This window comes from Salmo salar, chromosome ssa16 (genome assembly GCF_905237065.1).
Source record: "Salmo salar chromosome ssa16, Ssal_v3.1, whole genome shotgun sequence".
Taxonomy (NCBI): Eukaryota; Metazoa; Chordata; class Actinopteri; order Salmoniformes; family Salmonidae; genus Salmo; species Salmo salar.
In genome coordinates, this window is record NC_059457.1 from 86,286,310 (window position 1) to 86,308,887 (window position 22,578).

At 45.6% G+C, this 22,578-nt stretch overlaps 2 protein-coding genes across 5 annotated transcripts in view; one reads left to right on the forward strand and one right to left on the reverse strand.

The window, feature by feature from the left end:
• Positions 1-3,851, reverse strand: part of LOC106594731 (ubiquitin-associated domain-containing protein 2) — a 45,658-nt gene extending 41,807 nt beyond the window's left edge. Inside the window, 4 exon segments of the mRNA XM_045698367.1 lie at positions 2,239-2,345; positions 2,633-2,752; positions 3,235-3,359; positions 3,690-3,851. Of these exon segments, the coding sequence (XP_045554323.1) occupies positions 2,239-2,345; positions 2,633-2,752; positions 3,235-3,359; positions 3,690-3,720 (383 nt within the window). The 5' untranslated portion in view covers positions 3,721-3,851.
• Positions 3,852-11,983: 8,132 nt separating this feature from the next.
• LOC106574830 (dachshund homolog 1) overlaps positions 11,984-22,578 on the forward strand; it is a 93,670-nt gene continuing 83,075 nt past the window's right edge. For 2 of the 4 annotated variants that reach the window (XM_045698373.1, XM_045698375.1), the window contains exon 1: positions 11,989-13,096. In XM_045698373.1, coding sequence (XP_045554329.1) covers positions 12,546-13,096 — 551 coding nt within the window. In that variant the 5' untranslated portion in view covers positions 11,989-12,545. Of the gene's footprint in view, positions 13,097-22,578 lie in introns of all 4 variants that reach the window. The other 2 variants (XM_045698371.1, XM_045698374.1) reach the window with 2 other exon arrangements.

Below are 22,578 nucleotides of genomic sequence, written 5' to 3' on the forward strand. Positions count from 1 at the left end.
GGTCCTGGTCCTTGAGATGACCACCACTAGGCCATAGAGACACAGAACCACTAGTCTGTCCTGGTCCTGGTCCTGGTCCTTGAGATGACCACCACTAGGCCATAGAGACACAGAACCACTAGTCTAGACACTTATTTGTCCTGGGTTATATTCACACCAAACGGAAGAAAAAGGAACTGAAACAGAGAGAGACTACCTGAACTTGTGCAATTAGAAATGCTTGTTTTAATTTAACTTCCTTGCTCACTCTGCTATTTCAAAACTAATGTGAAAAAGATGGAAGGTCCCATAAACACAAGAAAACAGCCCTGCCTTTACAAGGTTCCATAACTAAAAGGGCCACCTACACAACAGGATGCCGCATGCAGAGATACAGCCCTGCCTTTACAAGGTTCCATAACTAAAAGGGCCACCTACACAACAGGATGCCGCATGCAGAGATACAGCCCCTGCCTTTACAAGGTTCCATAACTAAAAGGGCCACCTACACAACAGGATGCCGCATGCAGAGATACAGCCCTGCCTTTACAAGGTTCCATAACTAAAAGGGCCACCTACACAACAGGATGCCGCATGCAGAGATACAGCCCTGCCTTTACAAGGTTCCATAACTAAAAGGGCCACCTACACAACAGGATGCCGCATGCAGAGATACAGCCCTGCCTTTACAAGGTTCCATAACTAAAAGGGCCACCTACACAACAGGATGCCGCATGCAGAGATACAGCCCTGCCTTTACAAGGTTCCATAACTAAAAGGGCCACCTACACAACAGGATGCCGCATGCAGAGATACAGCCCTGCCTTTACAAGGTTCCATAACTAAAAGGGCCACCTACACAACAGGATGCCGCATGCAGAGATACAGCCCTGCCTTTACAAGGTTCCATAACTAAAAGGGCCACCTACACAACAGGATGCCGCATGCAGAGATACAGCCCCGCCTTTACAAGGTTCCATAACTAAAAGGGCCACCTACACAACAGGATGCCGCATGCAGAGATACAGCCCTGCCTTTACAAGGTTCCATAACTAAAAGGGCCACCTACACAACAGGATGCCGCATGCAGAGATACAGCCCTGCCTTTACAAGGTTCCATAACTAAAAGGGCCACCTACACAACAGGATGCCGCATGCAGAGATACAGCCCTGCCTTTACAAGGTTCCATAACTAAAAGGGCCACCTACACAACAGGATGCCGCATGCAGAGATACAGCCCTGCCTTTACAAGGTTCCATAACTAAAAGGGCCACCTACACAACAGGATGCCGCATGCAGAGATACAGCCCTGCCTTTACAAGGTTCCATAACTAAAAGGGCCACCTACACAACAGGATGCCGCATGCAGAGATACAGCCCTGCCTTTACAAGGTTCCATAACTAAAAGGGCCACCTACACAACAGGATGCCGCATGCAGAGATACAGCCCTGCCTTTACAAGGTTCCATAACTAAAAGGGCCACCTACACAACAGGATGCCGCATGCAGAGATACAGCCCTGCCTTTACAAGGTTCCATAACTAAAAGGGCCACCTACACAACAGGATGCCGCATGCAGAGATACAGCCCTGCCTTTACAAGGTTCCATAACTAAAAGGGCCACCTACACAACAGGATGCCGCATGCAGAGATACAGCCCTGCCTTTACAAGGTTCCATAACTAAAAGGGCCACCTACACAACAGGATGCCGCATGCAGATACAATCCTGCCTTTACTGAGTCATCTTCAACATTTCCGGCACATTGAACTTTGTACAGATATTTATGCTTTTCCTAATTAAATGCTTTCACTTCCAATACTTCCTTTTTAACTGCTATTTGAAGTGGAATTAAAACCATTCTATTTCACTGATGTCGTTTTATTTCACCAAGGTCTGGCCTAACCTTAATGTCTTTAGTTTCATACCTGGTAAACTTAACACAGACAACTCACTTCCCTAAAAGAGCGACACAACACTTCTCTCTATTAGGTAAAAGGTCAAGGAGTACCAGTACTTCCTAGTTGGCCTGCAGCTGGTTTGGAAGTAGCTGCAGCACATTGACCCCTCATTATCTCACTGCTCTCTAGTGGTGTTAATACAACGTTACACCTTCAGTGAACAAGTGCACACTTCAAGGAAAGGAGTCCATAGGAGCAAGGGATTGATTTAGGGATTGAGCTCAGGTGTCAAGGACATGTATGAAGCCCAGTTAGAGGTCCAGCTGTGAAGGACAGGTGTAAAGGTAGAGGTACTCACAGTCCGGCAGGCAGCTCAGCCACCTGGTAGTCAAACAGGTAGTGAAACGCTTCGGCCAGCAGGAAGTCCACCAGTGCAGTGAGCACCCATGTCCCAAACAGGAAGGACTACAGGAAGAACCAAGATGTTACAGTTAGGACTACAGGAAGAACCAAGATGTTACACTTAGGCCTACAGGAAGAGCCAGGATGTTACAGTTAGGCCTACAGGAAGTGCCAGGATGTTACAGTTAGGCCTACAGGAAGTGCCAGGATGTTGCAGTTAAGACTACAGGAAGAACCTGGATGTTAAAGTATGAAACAATGACATAACATAAAATCATATCATCATCACCACATCGTCATGATAATTTGATTAAACAACTGATAATCTGTGCAGGCTGAAATGAACTTACAGCAAACTTTCTGCTGCCGAAGCGTCTCTCCAAGATGCGGAAGTTGTAGATGAGCAGACTGTTGCAGAAGGTGTCCTTTAGGTCCAGACAGATCAGTCTGCCACACACTAACCGCCATACCTTATAGAGGAGGAGGGTTATTACACAGTACACACATCACAGAGTTTCTAAACCCAGAGGTGCAACATCACAAGACTTCCGGGAACACTAGAGAAACAGACTTGGCAGACCAGATCGAAAAATGTGTCCTTAGTTGTTAATTTTCTCAACATCTAAATGCAAAACCGAGATTTGAGCCAATGTCTTAAGTAGCTGAAACTGTCATTACTACAACCTCGTGAAAGTGACAAAGTGACATGTAATAATTTTTTATCAAAAACAACTTTATATCGAAGGAGTGCTTTGAGTCGACGGCCTGCACATGCGCAGTTCGGTGCGACGACGTGTTTCTGGGTATGAGTTTAGCTGCCAAAGGTCGGCTACAAGCGTGATCAGGGATTTCTATTGGAGAAGCAGTTTCTGCCTATCTTCATACTGTACTGTCTTTGGCAATATGACACACAGGAGATAGGAGAGGTTTACGACTCTCTCTCTTCCACTACCTGGTGCTGCTGCGTGATGGCCTGCAGGCTGTAGGTGAACAGGTGATGGTACTGCGGCAGGAGGGTTAGCACGACAGTCAGACCACTGAGGACCAGGAGGAGACCTTTAGACAGGGGGGCCTTATCTGTGGGGGGAGGCAACCAATCAATCAATCACCTACCTGTAGGGCACAATCAATTTGATACTCTATCAGAATTTACAGCACAGAGTACTTGTTCCTGGTAACGTTAAATACTGTATGGAAATGTGGGTTCTGTCTACAGTACTGAGCCAGCATTAAGCGTCGTTTATTAAATGAAACATGGTATAGGCTCGAATCGTCGATTGTACGCGTTGAAACGACGATGTGACCCGTCCAAATACTTAGATTCATCTAGAATGAATGACAGCGCAAAGCTGCGAGACAGGACCGAGAGAAACCACTCGTTCACGAATCAACTAGTCTGGTACTTACCGAGCCCTCGGGAACCGGTGGTCGTGAACATGATGGAAAACGTGTAAAGGTACAAACTTAGCTATAGTAGCTAAAAGTTACAAAGAAAGAAAAACATCATAGGGAGACAGAGGGGAATGGGTATCGAGTACGGTGGTCGAGATCGTCCAAAATTGCTCGAGATTGTTGTTTTTGACACGCAAATCTCTAGATGCACTGAATAAAAATTGCCACATGAGGTCACTATGTCACTATCAATGGTCAGTAAAGGTTCTCGTTATTATAGCTGGTTATACAGGTAATTGCCACAATAACAGAACATGCACTCAATTGCACAACTGAAGTAATTGTATTTCTTCACTGGCCCTCCTTTCATTTAATCCATTTGATGGATACTGTCCTCGTCAGCAGCAAGTGATCAAAGAGAGGTTTTGAGTGGCCTCTATTAAACATCGTCAACAAAAACCCTCCTGACAGTTGACTTGTTCTTTGATCACCTCACTGTACCCCCCCCAAAGACATGTCAAAGGGTATTGAACAGAAGGTAGCATTTCTTCTCCACTATCCGCGTAAAGATCAAACCGCTGCCATCTCCGTGACAGTTGTTCCTGTGAAGAAGAGAAACATGCAGCGTAGACACATTACTCATTCATACTGAGATAAACCTCATCAGACAAGACAACTTCTACACACACACACTATCATTGGCTGGTTCCCTCCAGAAGGCTGAAGTGATCGTGTTTCTTCATCCAGACGAGCGCTCTCCTAAGCATCCTCTGACAGCTTAAGACCCTCCTCAGACGCAGAGCGGGAGGTTTCTGTGTCAGCATTTATGTCTTCCCCTCCTAACGTCTGAGCCCCTCAGGAGATAGCGAGGCAGCACAGACAGAGGCTTTGAATGGCAGGCTTTGTGTTCAGTGTCCTCTGGCCCCAGTGTGTTTGATCTCCCTGTTTCATCTGGATACTCTGTTCATCTTCTTCTCTGGCCCTTTGTAAGCACCACATGTCTTATCCTGTTGTCTTCTTCTGTGAAATGATTCATCTTACTTCTACAAATCACAGCTACTGAGATCAGGGGGCGTCAAAGATCAGCACAACCTCAAAATGCTTATCCTTGCAAATCCACACCTCTTCTCTTTGTGGGTATTGAATGGAATATCTGTGTTTAGGCTATTTCATGTCATTCGTTTCACTGTAAATTGAATGTATACTTACATCAATGACATTCAGTGCATTTGGTGTGGTTATACTCTTATGACATGACCGATCGTGTGGAACATTAAATGCTTTAATTAATGACATTGTGGTGGGTATTTTCAACAGGCAGCACTAGCTCTGACAGTCCCACTAATTGCTCTGCAGATGAATGATTATTTCTGCCTTAATGCATCTGTTGCCTTTAATATGACTGCTGGAAAGATTTCATTAGTGTTTCGCCATGGCAACAAAGATGTACTTACACTGGTTGCTATAGTACTCCTGTGGCTGTGAATTCTACTGTACATTAGGCTACCCCCTTGAAGAAAAACTATAAGACTTTCAACATCGGCACCATACGTGAAAATATCTACCCAGCTATTCCTTTACCTTTCTATTATATCAAATGTTTTTACAGCATTAAGACATAAACTCAGCAAAAAATGAAATGTCGCTTTTTCAGGACCCTGTCTTTCAAAGATAATTCATAAAAATCCAAATAACTTCACAGATCTTCATTGTAAAGGGTTTAAACACTGTTTCCCATGCTTGTTCAATGAACCATAAACAATTAATGAACATGCACCTGTGGAACGGTCGTTAAGACACTAACAGCTTACAGACGGTAGGCAATTAAGGTCACAGTTATGAAAACTTAAGACTCTAAAGAGGGCTTTCTACTGACTCTGAAAAACACCTAAAGAAAGATGCCCAGGGTCCCTGCTCATCTGCGTGAACGTGCCTTAGGCTTGCTGCAAGGAGGCATGAGGACTTCAGATGTGTCTAGGGCAATAAATTGCAATGTCCGTACTGTGAGACGCCTAAGACAGCGCTACAGGGAGACAGGATGGACAGCTGATCGTCGTCGCAGTGGCAGACCACGTGTAACAACACCTGCACAGGATCGGTACATCCGAACATCACACCTGCGGGACAGGTACAGGATGGCAACAACAACTGCCCGAGTTACACCAGGAACGCGCAATCCCTCCATCAGGGTCCGCAATAGGCTGAGAGAGGCTGGACTGAGGGCTTGTAGGCCTGTTGTAAGGCAGGTCCTCACCAGACATCACCGGCAACAACGGCGCCTATAGGCACAACCCCACCGTCGCTGGACCAGACAGGACTGGCAAAAAGTGCTCTTCACTGACGAGTCACGGCTTTGTCTCACCGGAGGTGATGGTCAGATTTTCGTTTATCGTCGAAAGAATGAGCGTTACACCGAGGCCTGTACTCTGGAGCGGGATCGATTTGGAGGTTGAGGGTCCGTCATGGTCTGGGGCAGTGTGTCACAGCATCATCGGACTGAGCTTGTTGTCATTGCAGGCAATCTTAACGCTCTGCGTTACAAGGAAGACATCCTCCTCCCTCATGTGGTACCCTTCCTGCAGGCTCATCCTGACATGACCCTCCAGCATGACAATGCCACCAGCCATACTGCTCGTTCTGTGCGTGATTTCTGCAAGACAGGAATGTCAATGTTCTGCCATGGCCAGCGAAGAGCCCGGATCTCAATCCCATTGAGCATGTCTGGGACCTGTTGGATCGGAGGGTGAGGGCTAGGGCCATTCCCCCAAGAAATGTACGAGAACTTGCAGGTGCCTTGGTGGAAGAGTGGGGTAACATATCACAGCAAAAACTGACAAATCTCGTCCAGTCCATAAGGAGGAGATGCTCTGCAGTACTTAATGCAGCTGGTGGCCACACCAGATACTGACTGTTACTTTTGATTTTGACCCCCCCCCCTTTGTTCAGGGACAAATTATTCAATTTCTGTTAGTCACATGTCTGTGGAACTTGTTCAGTTTATGTCTCAGTTGTTGAATCTTGTTATGTTCATACAAATATTTACACATGTTAAGTTTGCTGAAAATAAACGCAGTTGACAGTGAGAGGACGTTTCTTTTTTTGCTGAGTTTATGTTTGTGCCTTTTGTACTTTCAATACCCAGTAGGTTGATCCATATCACGTGTCTAGTCTAGAGGTTATCTGAGGAGCCTCGTCTAGATCAAGCTAAACATCCAGCGTTCTTTTCAGGAACTGTTTTTGTTTAATGTTGACCTTGCCAATACAAATACCCATTAATAACAGTGTAAACTCTTCTGCTTGTTTATTTCCTTTAAAATTCATAACTAGGATATTGGATAATAAACAATTAAGAGCATCGTTAAAGCTCATTAGAGAAGAGAATGGATTAATTGTGATTAGAATATGTTTAACAACTTCCCAACGTCTTTTAGTGACTGTTGTTGTTTGGACAGGTTCCAATATGATTAGATCTATAATGAGCTATTCCTCTATCTACCTAGATGCTTAACATATAGCACCTCTATTATTCCTGCATTCATTCATTCATTCATTCATGAATTGCGTTCATTAGAGTGTTGTTAATTGAATAAGGATCCATGAGGCCAGTGATCAGTGATAGCAGCAACCTTCACAGAGGCAGCAACCTTCACAGAGGCCTCGACGGGTAAACTCCCTTGTGTTTTTACACTTATAATGAAATATCCTTTATCAAATTAGAATTTTGTGTGTTCAACTATGTAATGATGGATATGATTATATATATTATATTCCCCTTGATTAGATTATTGGAACGACTCATTGACGCAGTGAATTGCACTAGGATCTTGTGTTGAACAGGTGGACAACACCTGCTCTTAATCAGTGACTATTGCATATTGTTTGGTTCATAAATGTATTCTCAATAATAACCTCTAGTCGTCAACAATTTATGTTAATTCAATCTTCCACAATGAGATTGACTTTATACTTTTTCAATGACTCTTCATGTCTTTATGTGGCGATTCTGTTGACCTCATACTTCATTACAACTTTATTACCAGTTTACTGCTGTCTGGCACTGACCAGTGAGCTGCTTCTTCACTAGAAACATCTACAGTCTACTAACTACACCTAACTTTGCCTCTCTGTCAGTTGACTTGATATGTACACTCTTAGAAAAAAGGATTCCGAAAGGGTTCTTAGGCTGTCCCTATAGGAGAACCCTTTTTGGTTACAGGTAGAACCCTTTTTGGTTACAGGTAGAACCCTTTTTGGTTACAGGTAGAACCCTTTTTTGGTTACAGGCAGAACCCTTTTTGGTTCCAGGTAGAACCCTTTTGGGTTTCATGTAGCTGTGGAAAGGGTTCTACCTGAAACCAAAATGGGTTCTTCAAAGGGTTCTGCTATGGGGACAGCTGAAGAATCCTTTTAGCTTCTAGACAGCACCTTTTTTTCTTAGGGTGTTGGCTATTTTTCTCACTCACTCAACACAGTTTTTTTTCAGTTGGATGCACAAGGTCAAATTGAGTCAACTCAACTAAGTAAAACAAGTATGCTACTTTCGACACAAAAATGAGGCTAGCAAGATCAAGTGTATTTGGCTCATTAATCTCTTCTTTTCCTTCAACCTGTTCTGTGCCACTGGCACCGTTCCTTACCTCCTCACCTCAAACTCTAACTAAATCAATCCCCATCATCACCACATCAGCTCTCTCTCCTTCTCTCTCTCTCTCCTTCTCTCTCTCTCTCACTCCCTCTCTCTCTCTTTTTCTTTCTTTCTTTCCTTCTCACTCTCTCATTCCCTCTTTCTTTCTTTCTCTCTCTCTCTCTCTCTCTCACTCCCTCGCTCTCTCTTTTTCCTTAAATCTCTCTCTCTCACTCCCTCTCTCTTTCGCTCTCTCTCCCTCCCCCCTCTTTCTCTCTCTCTCTCCCTCTTTCTCTCTCTCTCTCTCTCTCTCTCTCTCCATCTCCACACCTACATGAGTCTGAACTGTGACTGTCCATCCGTTTCTAAAGCTTAATCTGGTCCTATTAACCTAGGGATCTAACCAACGGACATGTTCAGACTGGTCTGATACAGGGAGAGAAAAACAACACATCCGTTCTAATGGGTCGTGTTGTGACAGGGGTTTTCATGATGATTTATGGTGTGCTGTTAGGCCTGATAACTGACGCTGAGGCTCCACACTTGTTTCAATTAGCACCGCTGAAGGTCACGTTGCCGCGGACTACAGCTCATTTCCATACGCATAATCAATTTCCATTATCATCGATGACACGGGAGCATTCTGGAACTCTGTGTTGATTTGGGTCCTAATGGCTGATTCAGCTCCTGACGGAAAGACTTGTCTGTTAGGATTATGGCTGAGAGTGGTTGGGACAGATTTCAAAATCTCTCTCTCTCTTTATCTCTGTCTCTCTCTTTACTACCTCTCTCTCTCTTTATCTTGGTCTCTGTCTCTCTACTACCTCTCTCTCTTTATCTTTATCTCTGTCTCTCTCTTTACTCCCTCTCTCTCTCTTTATCTTGGTCTCTGTCTCTTTATTACCTCTCTCTCTTTCTCTTGCTCTTCCTCACCCACTGACCCGAGGCCTCTTGATAGAGATGAAGCGTTAAAGATGTTGTTATTTACTTAATGAGAATGGATAGAGTGGTATTTATGCCTCATCAGTCTGATGTGGTTGTCCTGAGTATCTACCCCTGCAGGGTAGAGTGGTACTGACAGCAGACTGACTAACAGACACAGGATGTCACCACCATAGATATATAATTATCTATTACAGAAATAGAATGGGAATGTCAGTTCTAGTCATTATATTTCTATGGTCCTTACGCCATTTTTCAGCAGCGACAGAGAGCCCTCACAGTGGCCTTCAGCTTTCAAATATGTTTTGGGTGAAATTTGGCGCCCTATTTGAGGTTTATTACTGGCTGGATGGTGCTCATTTGACATTGAAGTACACTTCTGATATTATGTGTGTAAATCAATTTGCCGCTATAAACCGGCGAATAGGCCGCATCTGGCCCGTGGGCCGCAGGTTTCAGACCCGTGGCATAGATTTTTCCTCCAATAGGTGGCCATTCCCCCTCTCCATGTCTTTTAGTGAGTCCTGACATTTAAAATGTCTATTTGCTGGTAAAAAGCCATCTCAGCAGGAGATTGTGCAGGAGTTTTCAAAGACAAAAGTCAAGTTCAGTTCTCTCTCTTCTCTCCTGGGAGATGCTGAAAGCTAAGCATAATTAAGCACATTTGATTAGAATCAAGCTTGACTTCTTCAGTTGACTTTTAATGAATGCAAATCAGGCATCTACATCCCTAAGATTAATTCCAGCCAATTAAAAAACACAAGAGGCTTATTCAAAAGAGGGATGGGGAAGCAGAAAAAGAGTGAAAAGACCTTTAAGCTGAATAAAGAGACTTTTCTCTCCACCTCCTCTTCATAACACGCTCTCTTGAGGTTTTCTTCTCTCCCTCTGCGACTTAGATCATTATCAACGTGATGTTCCGTTAAAGCACTGTGTATTCCTATGGAGACGAGGCTATATATCGGATAAAACAAAGGTGCATCGAAAAGCTCCAATATCCACATTGTTCACTTGATGCCTTTAATTTACAGATAATGTGTATATTCCGTGTTTTCTTTCATGTTTTTTTGTGTGTGTTTTTTTTAAACATTTGTGTAATTTGGCAGATGCGACTTACAGTTAGAGCGTTGTGCATTCATCTTAAAAGGTAACTAAGTGAGACAACCCCATATCACTAACCACGGCCATCCATTTCATGCGAATGAATTACCTGGGAAAAAAGTCACGACCTGGCTGATGGAAACATGAAATGCTGGTACAATTTCATAAATGCCGACAGACAATTTGTTCGTTCGACATGGTGGGATCTTTTTGTGTCGCTAAAATTCATTATGCGAGAAATAGCGGTTCGAACGCCTTTATGCGCAAATATTGATATAATAACCATCATATCGAAGTAAACTTGGTGTCACGCGATGATATGTGCTGTTGTCCTCCCACTACGACTCGGGACAGCACGCAGTTTATTAGGCTACAGATGAAATAAATGATGATGAACTTCACAGGATGGTGAAAGTACAAGGTGATGAGCTTGATGCTCCTTTCCAATAAATATCGAGGGTCTTATTCTGGTGACAACATGATCGATGCTTGGTTGCCGTTTGACAAATAAAAATAATATCGCTCTTAAACATAATAATGTCATAATGTAGGTAGCTGTTGGCTAGAGCGCATGCGCCAATACCAACGTGGGAACATGTTCTATAGGCTAACGCAACCGTTTTAGTGACAACACCATCAGTTAGGGATGAAAATGCGATGGTAATCCATTTAACTATTTTTCATTCGGCATATAGGAATTTAACAGCAAAATACATTTTGAATTGCACGTACACTACCGTTCAAAAGTTTGGGGTCACTTAGAAATGTCCTTGTTTTTGTCCATTTTGTCCATTAAAATAACATCAAGTTGATCAGAAATACAGTGTAGACATTGTTAATGTTGTAAATGACTATTGTAGCAGGAAACGGCTGATTTTTAATGGAATATCTACATAGGCGTACATAGGCCCATTATCAGCCACCATCACTCCTGTGTTCCAATGGCACGTTGTGTTAGCTAATCCAAGTTTATCATTTTAAAACGCTAATTGATCATTAGAAAACCCTTTTGCAATTATGTTAGCACAGCTGAAAACTGTTGTTCTGATTAAAGAAGCAATAAAACTGGCCATTTGTGGGTTCGAGTACAGGCTCAAGAAACAGACCTCTCAACAGTGAAGCGAGGACTCTGGGATGCTGGCCTTCTATGTAGATATTCCATAAGAAATCTGCTGTTCCAGCTACAATAGTCATTTACAACATAAATAATGTGTCTACACTGTATTTCTGATCAATTTGATGTTATTTTAATAGACAAAAAATGTAGCTTTTTTAAAAAAAACAAGGACATTTCTAAGTGACCCAAACTTTTGAACGGTAGTGTACGTCATCACGCACAGTTTTCTATCCGCAAAAAGTCATTTTGATGGAAACATCTCTGGTTGGAAAATGTGGCCAAGTGGATGGAAACTAGCTGTTGTCAGCACATTTATTCGTCGATAATCAGCGAAGTCAGTGGTAGTGACATTATTTATCTTTTTGAGCGGAGTCAATTAGCCTGTATGCTTGTTTTGTGCAGAGAGTCTCCAAACCTCAGTCTGCCCAGCATTAGCAGGGAACTGTCAAAGGCATGCATTTGAGGGGTTGTGGAGGCGCAGTCCCTAATGTGGTGTGTGACAGGAAGATGGGGGTGGGGGCTTGAGGAGGGTCAGAGGTTAAAGTCAGGGTCCTCTTGTCTGTCCCTCTTCTCCCCCTTTAGAGGGTCCTTTTGGAGGGGTTATTATTTCTAAGCAGTGGGCACCTTCCACATTCTGAATAGTCAATATCCTACAGTTCAAATCCAGTGGCGAGGTATAGCATTATCTCCAGAGCTTGTGCTGCTTATAGCAATGATTCATCAACGTATTCAGTTTCTATTCCAGTTTTATTCTAGCCTAATGGACCCCATGTTCTGAACACCGTCAACAGATGCGTGTGCTGTTGTTCTAAGAATATTTAGAGGCTCCTCCTCTTTTTCATGATGTGACAGTATCATCCCGTCCGCGAGCTCCTCACTCTAGCTCAATTCTGTCATCGTTATCCTGACGCACGGACCCGTTATCCCGCTCACTGCATCGCCAAAGACATTTCTCAGCTTAACAAAATAAAAACTACCGACGAGCTCTCAACTCTTCGATTTCTGTTTCTGACGCGACACTTTTTTTAGACTACACTTGACTTTCGGGACTTTCAGCTTGTTTCTTTTTTAAATCCAGATTTGGATCATGGCCTCTCCGGCTGCTCTCATGCCCTCGGCTCCTCTCGTCCAACCGCCTCCGATACAGACTTCACCGGCGACCAACTCTCCGCCACCAGCAACCACGTCCTCATCCCCTTCACCGTCTATCGCGCCCACCGGACTGAACCCTTTCAGCGCGGACCTCTTACCAGTACCTGTCGGTAGCCCGGGCGCACCGGTCGACGTCCTTCCCGGTAAACCGGTGTATTCTACCCCGTCGCCGGTTGAGAACACTCCGCAAAACAACGAGGTTAAAATGGTCGAGGTCAGAGGCGCCAAGCTCGCCTCTTTCACGGTAAAAGACAACGAGCTTATCTGCCTCCCGCAGGCGTTCGACCTGTTTCTGAAACACTTGGTCGGCGGACTGCACACGGTCTATACCAAGCTGAAGCGGCTCCAGATCACACCGGTGGTCTGTAACGTGGAACAGGTCCGCATCCTCCGGGGCCTCGGAGCTATCCAACCGGGAGTGAACCGGTGTAAACTCATCTCCAGGAGAGACTTCGAGACGCTGTACAATGACTGTACTAACGCCAGGTGAGTTGGTTTCCATGGTGCCCTCGTCTATCTCTGGTGTCTTTAGAAAGAGTTGAAGCGACCGAACAATGCAACATTGTTGAAATAATGACACCTTTTACAATCTTTTAAAAGTGTTTCAGTTGCACAAACTGAGTCTCTGCAATCATGTGTAGTTGTGTGTAATGTTTTTTTTTGCGGCGCGCACACACACACACTATCTCTCTCTCTCTCTCTCGTCTCTTTGCATTTAACACTGTTAGTTAATCTGAGAAATTGATTCTTCACAGAAATTAATTAATTTTCATTTGGCCCAAAGCGACAGTTTAAATCAGGAGCTGCTGACATACTATGTTTCTCTGTCGTCGTGTTCTGCTTGTAGTGTAACTGCCTTCTCATATCAATCAGTTGTAGCCCTGAGGAGGAGCTCATCACTGGAGAGATACACTTTGACATGTCTATTTCTCTATATTTATGATTTAATTATGTAAATAGGCTGGTCTCTGTAACTCTCTGTGTGACCTGCTGTTTGACTCATTAGCACTGAGATGACAGATTCAGCGTCTCAAATGGCACCCTATTCCTTATGTAGTGCACTGCTTTTGACCAAAGCCCTATGGACCATCGTCAAAAGTAGTGCACTACATAGGGAATAGGGTGCTATTTGGAATAACCATGAACACATTCTTGACCCAGGAAATTAAAAAGTTAATAACAGAAAGGATGTGATTTATTTATTTGATTAATCCCTTAATCAGTTGTTCAGTGCAATTTGAAAGTGAAAATGCTGTTGGGAAAGAGTTGGTTTAGCGTCTGTCCTCTCCAGATTTTTACAGGTTAAAGATGTATTTCTTGTAAAAGGCTACTTTTGACATTTATTCATTTACTCATATGAACCATCCAGTCTTCCATGTCTTTGGCAGGGTTTGTTCCACAATAGCCTCTCCAGCAACTATGTGTGACTCACCGATGACGCCACTCTGAGTCAAAGCCTTTAGTTTTGGCTTCACTCAGACCTCAGTCATAATCCACAGTTACACACCAATGAGTTACGGTTGAGATCACAGGCGTTTATGTTCATGCCAGTAACTTAGAATAGTACTAGTTCCCGAAAGAGAAGCTTTGTTTAACGAGGCAATCTGATCTTCTTGTCTCTCACACAAAGACAAGGTTCCATTTAGTTACAGCAAGCACATCAAAACAAGTCCAGGTCAAATCCTGTTTCCCACTCATAGAACGATATGTCTCCAGTTTAAACATAGTTTATCTTTGCCATATAGACGTTAGTTATTCATCTCTTCCTGTATGTATGGATCTTGTTCATCTGTAGTGATAATAATCTAGAACATATGTTACAGAAAACCCTATAGTTTTACATCACTGTCAGGAGAGAGGGAGGGAGAGAGGGAGAGAGAATAGAGGGAGAGAGGGAGACACACCTTTGACTCTCTGGGTCTATTCATGTCTATAGAGAGGGTCCTCTCATCTGACAGTGTGATTAAACTCTCCTACACACACACACACCTCTCTCTCTCTCTCTCATGTCTGTGTTGTGAAGGGTAAGGACAGAGATAATATGTGCGTGTTAGGGCCAGTGATGATAGCCAGGGACATTATTACTGTGCTGCTAGAAAAAGCCATCTGCCATCTCTCAGGGGGTGTGGTCTCTCTGATCCTGTCTGATGGCTTAATATACAATAACAGCAGTGTAATGTGATATCTGTACTGCGCACACACACACACACACACACACACACACACACACACACACACACACACACACACACACATACTGTCTTCATGTTCTCTCCACTCTTGACCCCTGGAATGTCGGTGATGGAATGTGATCTGGTATCAGTTAAAAGGATTCCTGGGATCAAACAGGAGTCTGTACCTCTCCCTATCCCAGCCTGGATTAAACACAAGACATGGGAACACAGGAGTGTGTGGAGGTGGGAGAGAGAGAGCGAGGAAGGGAGAGAGTGTGGAGGAAAGAGATTGAGAGAAAGGGAAGAAGAGAGGGAGAGAGAGAGAGTGAGGAAGGGAGAGAGTGTGGAGGAGAGAGATTGAGAGAAAGGAGAGAGAAAGGGAAGAAGAGAGGGAGAGACAGACATATCATCCACAGCTGGGAATACCTGGTGTGTGTGTGTGTGAGAGAGAGAGGGGGATAAAATAGATATGACAAGAGATCACCATCACATGGACTTTTCCTCTTTTTCCTAAAACACACTGCTACCCTCTCTGCTGGGGAGTCAGCCAGTCACACAGTCAGTCAGTCAGCCAGCCTGTCACACAGTCAGCCACCCAGTCAGCCATCCTAAAACACACTGCTACCCTCTCTGCTGGGGAGTCAGCCAGTCACACAGTCACTCAGTCAGCCAGCCTGTCACACAGTCAGCCACCCAGTCAGCCATCCTAAAACACACTGCTACCCTCTCTGCTGGGGAGTCAGCCAGTCACACAGTCACTCAGTCAGCCATCCTAAAACACACTGCTACCCTCTCTGCTGGGGAGTCAGCCAGTCACACAGTCACTCAGTCAGCCATCCTAAAACACACTGCTACCCTCTCTGCTGGGGAGTCAGCCAGTCACACAGTCACTCAGTCAGCCATCCTAAAACACACTGCTACCCTCTCTGCTGGGGAGTCAGCCAGTCACACAGTCACTCAGTCAGCCATCCTAAAACACACTGCTACCCTCTCTGCTGGGGAGTCAGCCAGTCAGTCAGTCACTCAGTCAGCCAGTCAGTCAGTCAGCCTGTCAGCCAGTCAGTCACCCAGTCAGCCTGTCAGTCACCTAGTCAGCCAGCCAGTCACACAGTCACTCAGTCAGCCAGCCAGTTACACAGTCAGCCACCCAGTCAGCCATCTCCACCCACCCAGTAGCTTTGTACTGTACAGTCAGGGTTACTTGACAGAGTATTTGTTCCACTGTTTTGACTGTAACACTTCCCTGTCTTTCATGACCTGTTTTCAAAGTGAGACTGGATGGGCTGGTGGTTTCCAGGGAGGATTGAGTGTGTTCCTGTGTGTGTTCCTGTGTGTGTGTGTGTGTGTGTGTGTGTGTGTGTGTGTGTGTGTGTGTGTCTGCTTTGTCTCTTCCACTAAGCTCCAGCTGCTGTGTCCTCCTGTTAGCGTTTCATGTTTCAGGTTAACACACACACTCAAACACACACACACCAGCACACACACACACACACACACACACTCAAACCCCCCCCCACACACACATTTCCTCAGTATGTTTTTCTCAGCCAGTGGCCTCAATAAGATGTATAAGATGTAATAATAAGATGTAGCATGTAATTGGTTTATTAACCTGATTAGGCTGGTTCAGTGAATGTGGAGTGGACAGAACAGTGGAGTGGACAGAACAGTGAAGTGGTCAGAACAGTGTTGAGATGTGGAGTGGACAGAACAGTGTTGAGATGTGGACTGGACAGAACAGTGGAGTGGACAGAACAGTGTTGAGATGTGGACTGGACAGAACAGTGGAGTGGACAGAACAGTGTTGAGATGAGGAGTGGACAGAATAGTGGAGTGGACAGAACAGTGTTGAGATGAGGAGTGGACAGAACAGTGGAGTGGACAGAACAGTGTTGAGATGTGGACTGGACAGAACAGTGGAGTGGACAGAACAGTGGAGTGGACAGAACAATGTTGAGATGTGGACTGGACAGAACAGTGAAGTGGACAAAACAGGGAAGTCGACAGAACAGTGTTGAGATGTGGAGTGGACAGAACAATGTTGAGATGTGGACTGGACAGAACAATGTTGAGATGTGGAGTGGACAGAACAATGTTGAGATGTGGACTGGACAGAACAGTGAAGTGGATAGAACAGTGGACTGGACAGAACAGTGGAGTGGACAAAACAGGGAAGTCGACAGAACAGAGGAGTGGACAGAACAGTGTTGCGTTGTGGACTGGACAGAACAGTGGAGTGGACAGAACAGTGTTGAGATGTGGAGTGGACAGAACAGTAGAGTGGGCAGAACAGTGTTGAGATGTGGAGTGGACAAAACAATGTTGAGATGTGGACTGGACAGAACAATGTTGAGATGTGGAGTGGACAGAACAATGTTGAGATGTGGACTGGACAGAACAGTGAAGTGGACAGAACAGTGAAGTGGGACAGAACAGGGGAGTGGACAGAACAGTGTTGAGATGTGGAGTGGACAGAATAGTGGAGTGGACAGAACAGTGTTGAGATGAGGAGTGGACAGAATAGTGGAGTGGACAGAACAGTGTTGAGATGAGGAGTGGACAGAATAGTGGAGAGGACAGAACAGTGTTGAGATGAGGAGTGGACAGAACAGTGGAGTGGACAGAACAGTGGAGTGGACAGAACAGTGAAGTGGACAGAACAGTGGAGTGGACAGAACAGTGTTGAGATGAGGAGTGGACAGAACAGTGGAGTGGATAGAACAGTGGACTGGACAGAACAGTGGAGTGGACAAAACAGGGAAGTCGACAGAACAGAGGAGTGGACAGAACAGTGTTGAGTTGTGGACTGGACAGAACAGTGGAGTGGATAGAACAGTGGACTGGACAGAACAGTGGAGTGGACAAAACAGTGGAGTGGACAGAACAGTGGAGTGGACAGAACAGTGGAGTGGACAGAACAGTGTTGAGATGTGGAGTGGACAGAACAATGTTGAGATGTGGACTGGACAGAACAATGTTGAGATGTGGAGTGGACAGAACAATGTTGAGATGTGGACTGGACAGAACAGTGAAGTGGACAGAACAGTGGAGTGGACAGAACAGTGGAGTGGACAGAACAGTGGAGTGGACAGAACAGTGGAGTGGACAGAACAGTGGAGTGGACAGAACAGTGGACTGGACAAAACAGGGAAGTCGACAGAACAGAGGAGTGGACAGAACAGTGTTGAGTTGTGGACTGGACAGAACAGTGGAGTGGACAGAACAGTGGAGTGGACAGAACAGTGGAGTGGACAGAACAGTGTTGAGATGTGGAGTGGACAGAACAGTGGAGTGGACAGAACAGTGTTGAGATGTGGAGTGGACAGAACAGTGTTGAGATGTGGAGTGGACAGAACAATGTTGAGATGTGGACTGGACAGAACAATGTTGAGATGTGGACTGGACAGAACAGTGAAGTGGACAGAACAGTGAAGTGGACAGAACAGTGGAGTGGACAGAACAGTGTTGAGATGTGGAGTGGACAGAATAGTGGAGTGGACAGAACAGTGTTGAGATGAGGAGTGGACAGAATAGTGGAGTGGACAGAACAGTGTTGAGATGAGGAGTGGACAGAATAGTGGAGTGGACAGAACAGTGTTGAGATGAGGAGTGGACAGAACAGTGGAGTGGACAGAACAGTGGAGTGGACAGAACAGTGGAGTGGACAGAACAGTGGAGTGGACAGAACAGTGTTTAGATGAGGAGTGGACAGAACAATGTTGAGATGTGGACTGGACAGAACAGTGGAGTGGATAGAACAGTGGACTGGACAGAACAGTGGAGTGGACAAAACAGGGAAGTCGACAGAACAGAGGAGTGGACAGAACAATGTTGAGATGTGGACTGGACAGAACAGTGGAGTGGATAGAACAGTGGACTGGACAGAACAGTGGAGTGGACAAAACAGGGAAGTCGACAGAACAGAGGAGTGGACAGAACAGTGTTGAGTTGTGGGCTGGACAGAACAGTGGAGTGGATAGAACAGTGGACTGGACAGAACAGTGGAGTGGACAAAACAGTGGAGTGGACAGAACAGTGGAGTGGACAGAACAGTGTTGAGATGTGGAGTGGACAGAACAGTGGAGTGGACGGAACAGTGTTGAGATGTGGAGTGGACAGAACAATGTTGAGATGTGGACTGGACAGAACAATGTTGAGATGTGGAGTGGACAGAACAATGTTGAGATGTGGACTGGACAGAACAGTGAAGTGGACAGAACAGTGAAGTGGACAGAACAGGGGAGTGGACAGAACAGTGTTGAGATGTGGAGTGGACAGAATAGTGGAGTGGACAGAACAGGGGAGTGGACAGAACAGTGTTGAGATGTGGAGTGGACAGAATAGTGGAGTGGACAGAACAGTGGAGTGGACAGAACAGTGGAGTGGACAGAACAGTGAAGTGGACAGAACAGTGGAGTGGACAGAACAGTGTTGAGATGTGGAGTGGACAGAACAGTGGAGTGGACAGAACAGTGGAGTGGACAGAACAGTGGAGTGGACAGAACAGTGTTGAGATGTGGAGTGGACAGAACACTGGAGTGGACAGAACAGTGTTGAGATGTGGAGTGGACAGAATAGTGGAGTGGACAGAACAGTGTTGAGATGAGGAGTGGACAGAACAGTGGAGTGGACAGAACAGTGGAGTGGACAGAACAGTGAAGTGGACAGAACAGTGTTGAGATGAGGAGTGGACAGAACAATGTTGAGATGTGGACTGGACAGAACAGTGGAGTGGATAGAACAGTGGACTGGACAGAACAGTGGAGTGGACAAAACAGGGAAGTCGACAGAACAGAGGAGTGGAAAGAACAGTGTGGAGTTGTGGACTGGACAGAACAGTGGAGTGGATAGAACAGTGGACTGGACAGAACAGTGGACTGGACAGAACAGTGGACTGGACAGAACAGTGGAGTGGACAGAACAGTGGAGTGGACAGAACAGTGGAGTGGACAGAACAGTGTTGAGATGTGGAGTGGACAGAACAGTGGAGTGGACAGAACAGTGTTGAGATGTGGAGTGGACAGAACAATGTTGAGATGTGGACTGGACAGAACAATGTTGAGATGTGGAGTGGACAGAACAATGTTGAGATGTGGACTGGACAGAACAGTGAAGTGGACAGAACAGTGGAGTGGACAGAACAGTGAAGTGGACAGAACAGTGAAGTGGACAGAACAGTGGAGTGGACAGAACAGTGTTGAGATGAGGAGTGGACAGAACAATGTTGAGATGTGGACTGGACAGAACATTGAAGTGGACAGAACAGTGAAGTGGACAGAACAGTGAAGTGGACAGAACAGGAGAGTGGACAGAACAGTGTTGAGATGTGGAGTGGACAGAATAGTGGAGTGGACAGAACAGTGTTGAGATGAGGAGTGGACAGAACAGTGGAGTGGACAGAACAGTGTTGAGATGAGGAGTGGACAGAACAATGTTGAGATGTGGACTGGACAGAACAGTGGAGTGGATAGAACAGTGGACTGGACAGAACAGTGGAGTGGACAGAACAGTGGAGTGGACAGAACAGTGAAGTGGACAGAACAGTGAAGTGGACAGAACAGTGGAGTGGACAGAACAGTGTTGAGATGAGGAGTGGACAGAACAATGTTGAGATGTGGACTGGACAGAACATTGAAGTGGACAGAACAGTGAAGTGGACAGAACAGTGGAGTGGACAGAACAGTGTTGAGATGAGGAGTGGACAGAACAATGTTGAGATGTGGACTGGACAGAACATTGAAGTGGACAGAACAGTGAAGTGGACAGAACAGTGAAGTGGACAGAACAGGAGAGTGGACAGAACAGTGTTGAGATGTGGAGTGGACAGAATAGTGGAGTGGACAGAACAGTGTTGAGATGAGGAGTGGACAGAACAGTGGAGTGGACAGAACAGTGGAGTGGACAGAACAGTGGAGTGGACAGAACAGTGAAGTGGACAGAACAGTGGAGTGGACAGAACAGTGTTGAGATGTGGAGTGGACAGAATAGTGGAGTGGACAGAACAGTGTTGAGATGAGGAGTGGACAGAACAATGTTGAGATGTGGACTGGACAGAACAGTGGAGTGGATAGAACAGTGGACTGGACAGAACAGTGGACTGGACAGAACAGTGGAGTGGACAGAACAGTGGAGTGGACAGAACAGTGGAGTGGACAGAACAGTGGAGTGGACAGAACAGTGGAGTGGACAGAACAGTGTTGAGATGTGGAGTGGACAGAACAATGTTGAGATGTGGACTGGACAGAACAATGTTGAGATGTGGAGTGGACAGAACAATGTTGAGATGTGGACTGGACAGAACAGTGAAGTGGACAGAACAGTGGAGTGGACAGAACAGTGGAGTGGACAGAACAGTGGAGTGGACAGAACAGTGAAGTGGACAGAACAGTGGAGTGGACAGAACAGTGTTGAGATGAGGAGTGGACAGAACAATGTTGAGATGTGGACTGGACAGAACAGTGAAGTGGACAGAACAGTGAAGTGGACAGAACAGTGAAGTGGACAGAACAGGTGAGTGGACAGAACAGTGTTGAGATGTGGAGTGGACAGAATAGTGGAGTGGACAGAACAGTGTTGAGATGAGGAGTGGACAGAACAGTGGAGTGGACAGAACAGTGAAGTGGACAGAACAGTGGAGTGGACAGAACAGTGTTGAGATGAGGAGTGGACAGAACAATGTTGAGATGTGGACTGGACAGAACAGTGGAGTGGATAGAACAGTGGACTGGACAGAACAGTGGAGTGGACAAAACAGGGAAGTCGACAGAACAGAGGAGTGGACAGAACAGTGTTGAGTTGTGGACTGGACAGAACAGTGGAGTGGATAGAACAGTGGACTGGACAGAACAGTGGAGTGGACAGAACAGTGGAGTGGACAAAACAGTGGAGTGGACAGAACAGTGTTGAGATGTGGAGTGGACAGAACAATGTTGAGATGTGGACTGGACAGAACAATGTTGAGATGTGGAGTGGACAGAACAATGTTGAGATGTGGACTGGACAGAACAGTGAAGTGGACAGAACAGGGGAGTGGACAGAACAGTGTTGAGATGTGGAGTGGACAGAATAGTGGAGTGGACAGAACAGGGGAGTGGACAGAACAGTGTTGAGATGTGGAGTGGACAGAATAGTGGAGTGGACAGAACAGTGGAGTGGACAGAACAGTGAAGTGGACAGAACAGTGGAGTGGACAGAACAGTGTTGAGATGTGGAGTGGACAGAACAGTGGAGTGGACAGAACAGTGGAGTGGACAGAACAGTGGAGTGGACAGAACAGTGTTGAGATGTGGAGTGGACAGAACAGTGGAGTGGACAGAACAGTGTTGAGATGTGGAGTGGACAGAATAGTGGAGTGGACAGAACAGTGTTGAGATGAGGAGTGGATAGAACAGTGGAGTGGACAAAACAGGGAAGTCGACAGAACAGAGGAGTGGACAGAACAGTGTTGAGTTGTGGACTGGACAGAACATTGGAGTGGACAGAACAGTGGAGTGGACAGAACAGTGGAGTGGACAGAACAGTGTTGAGATGTGGAGTGGACAGAACAGTGGAGTGGACAGAACAGTGTTGAGATGTGGAGTGGACAGAACAATGTTGAGATGTGGACTGGACAGAATAATGTTGAGATGTGGAGTGGACAGAACAATGTTGAGATGTGGACTGGACAGAACAGTGAAGTGGACAGAACAGTGAAGTGGACAGAACAGTGAAGTGGACAGAACAGGGGAGTGGACAAAACAGTGTTGAGATGTGGAGTGGACAGAATAGTGGAGTGGACAGAACAGTGTTGAGATGAGG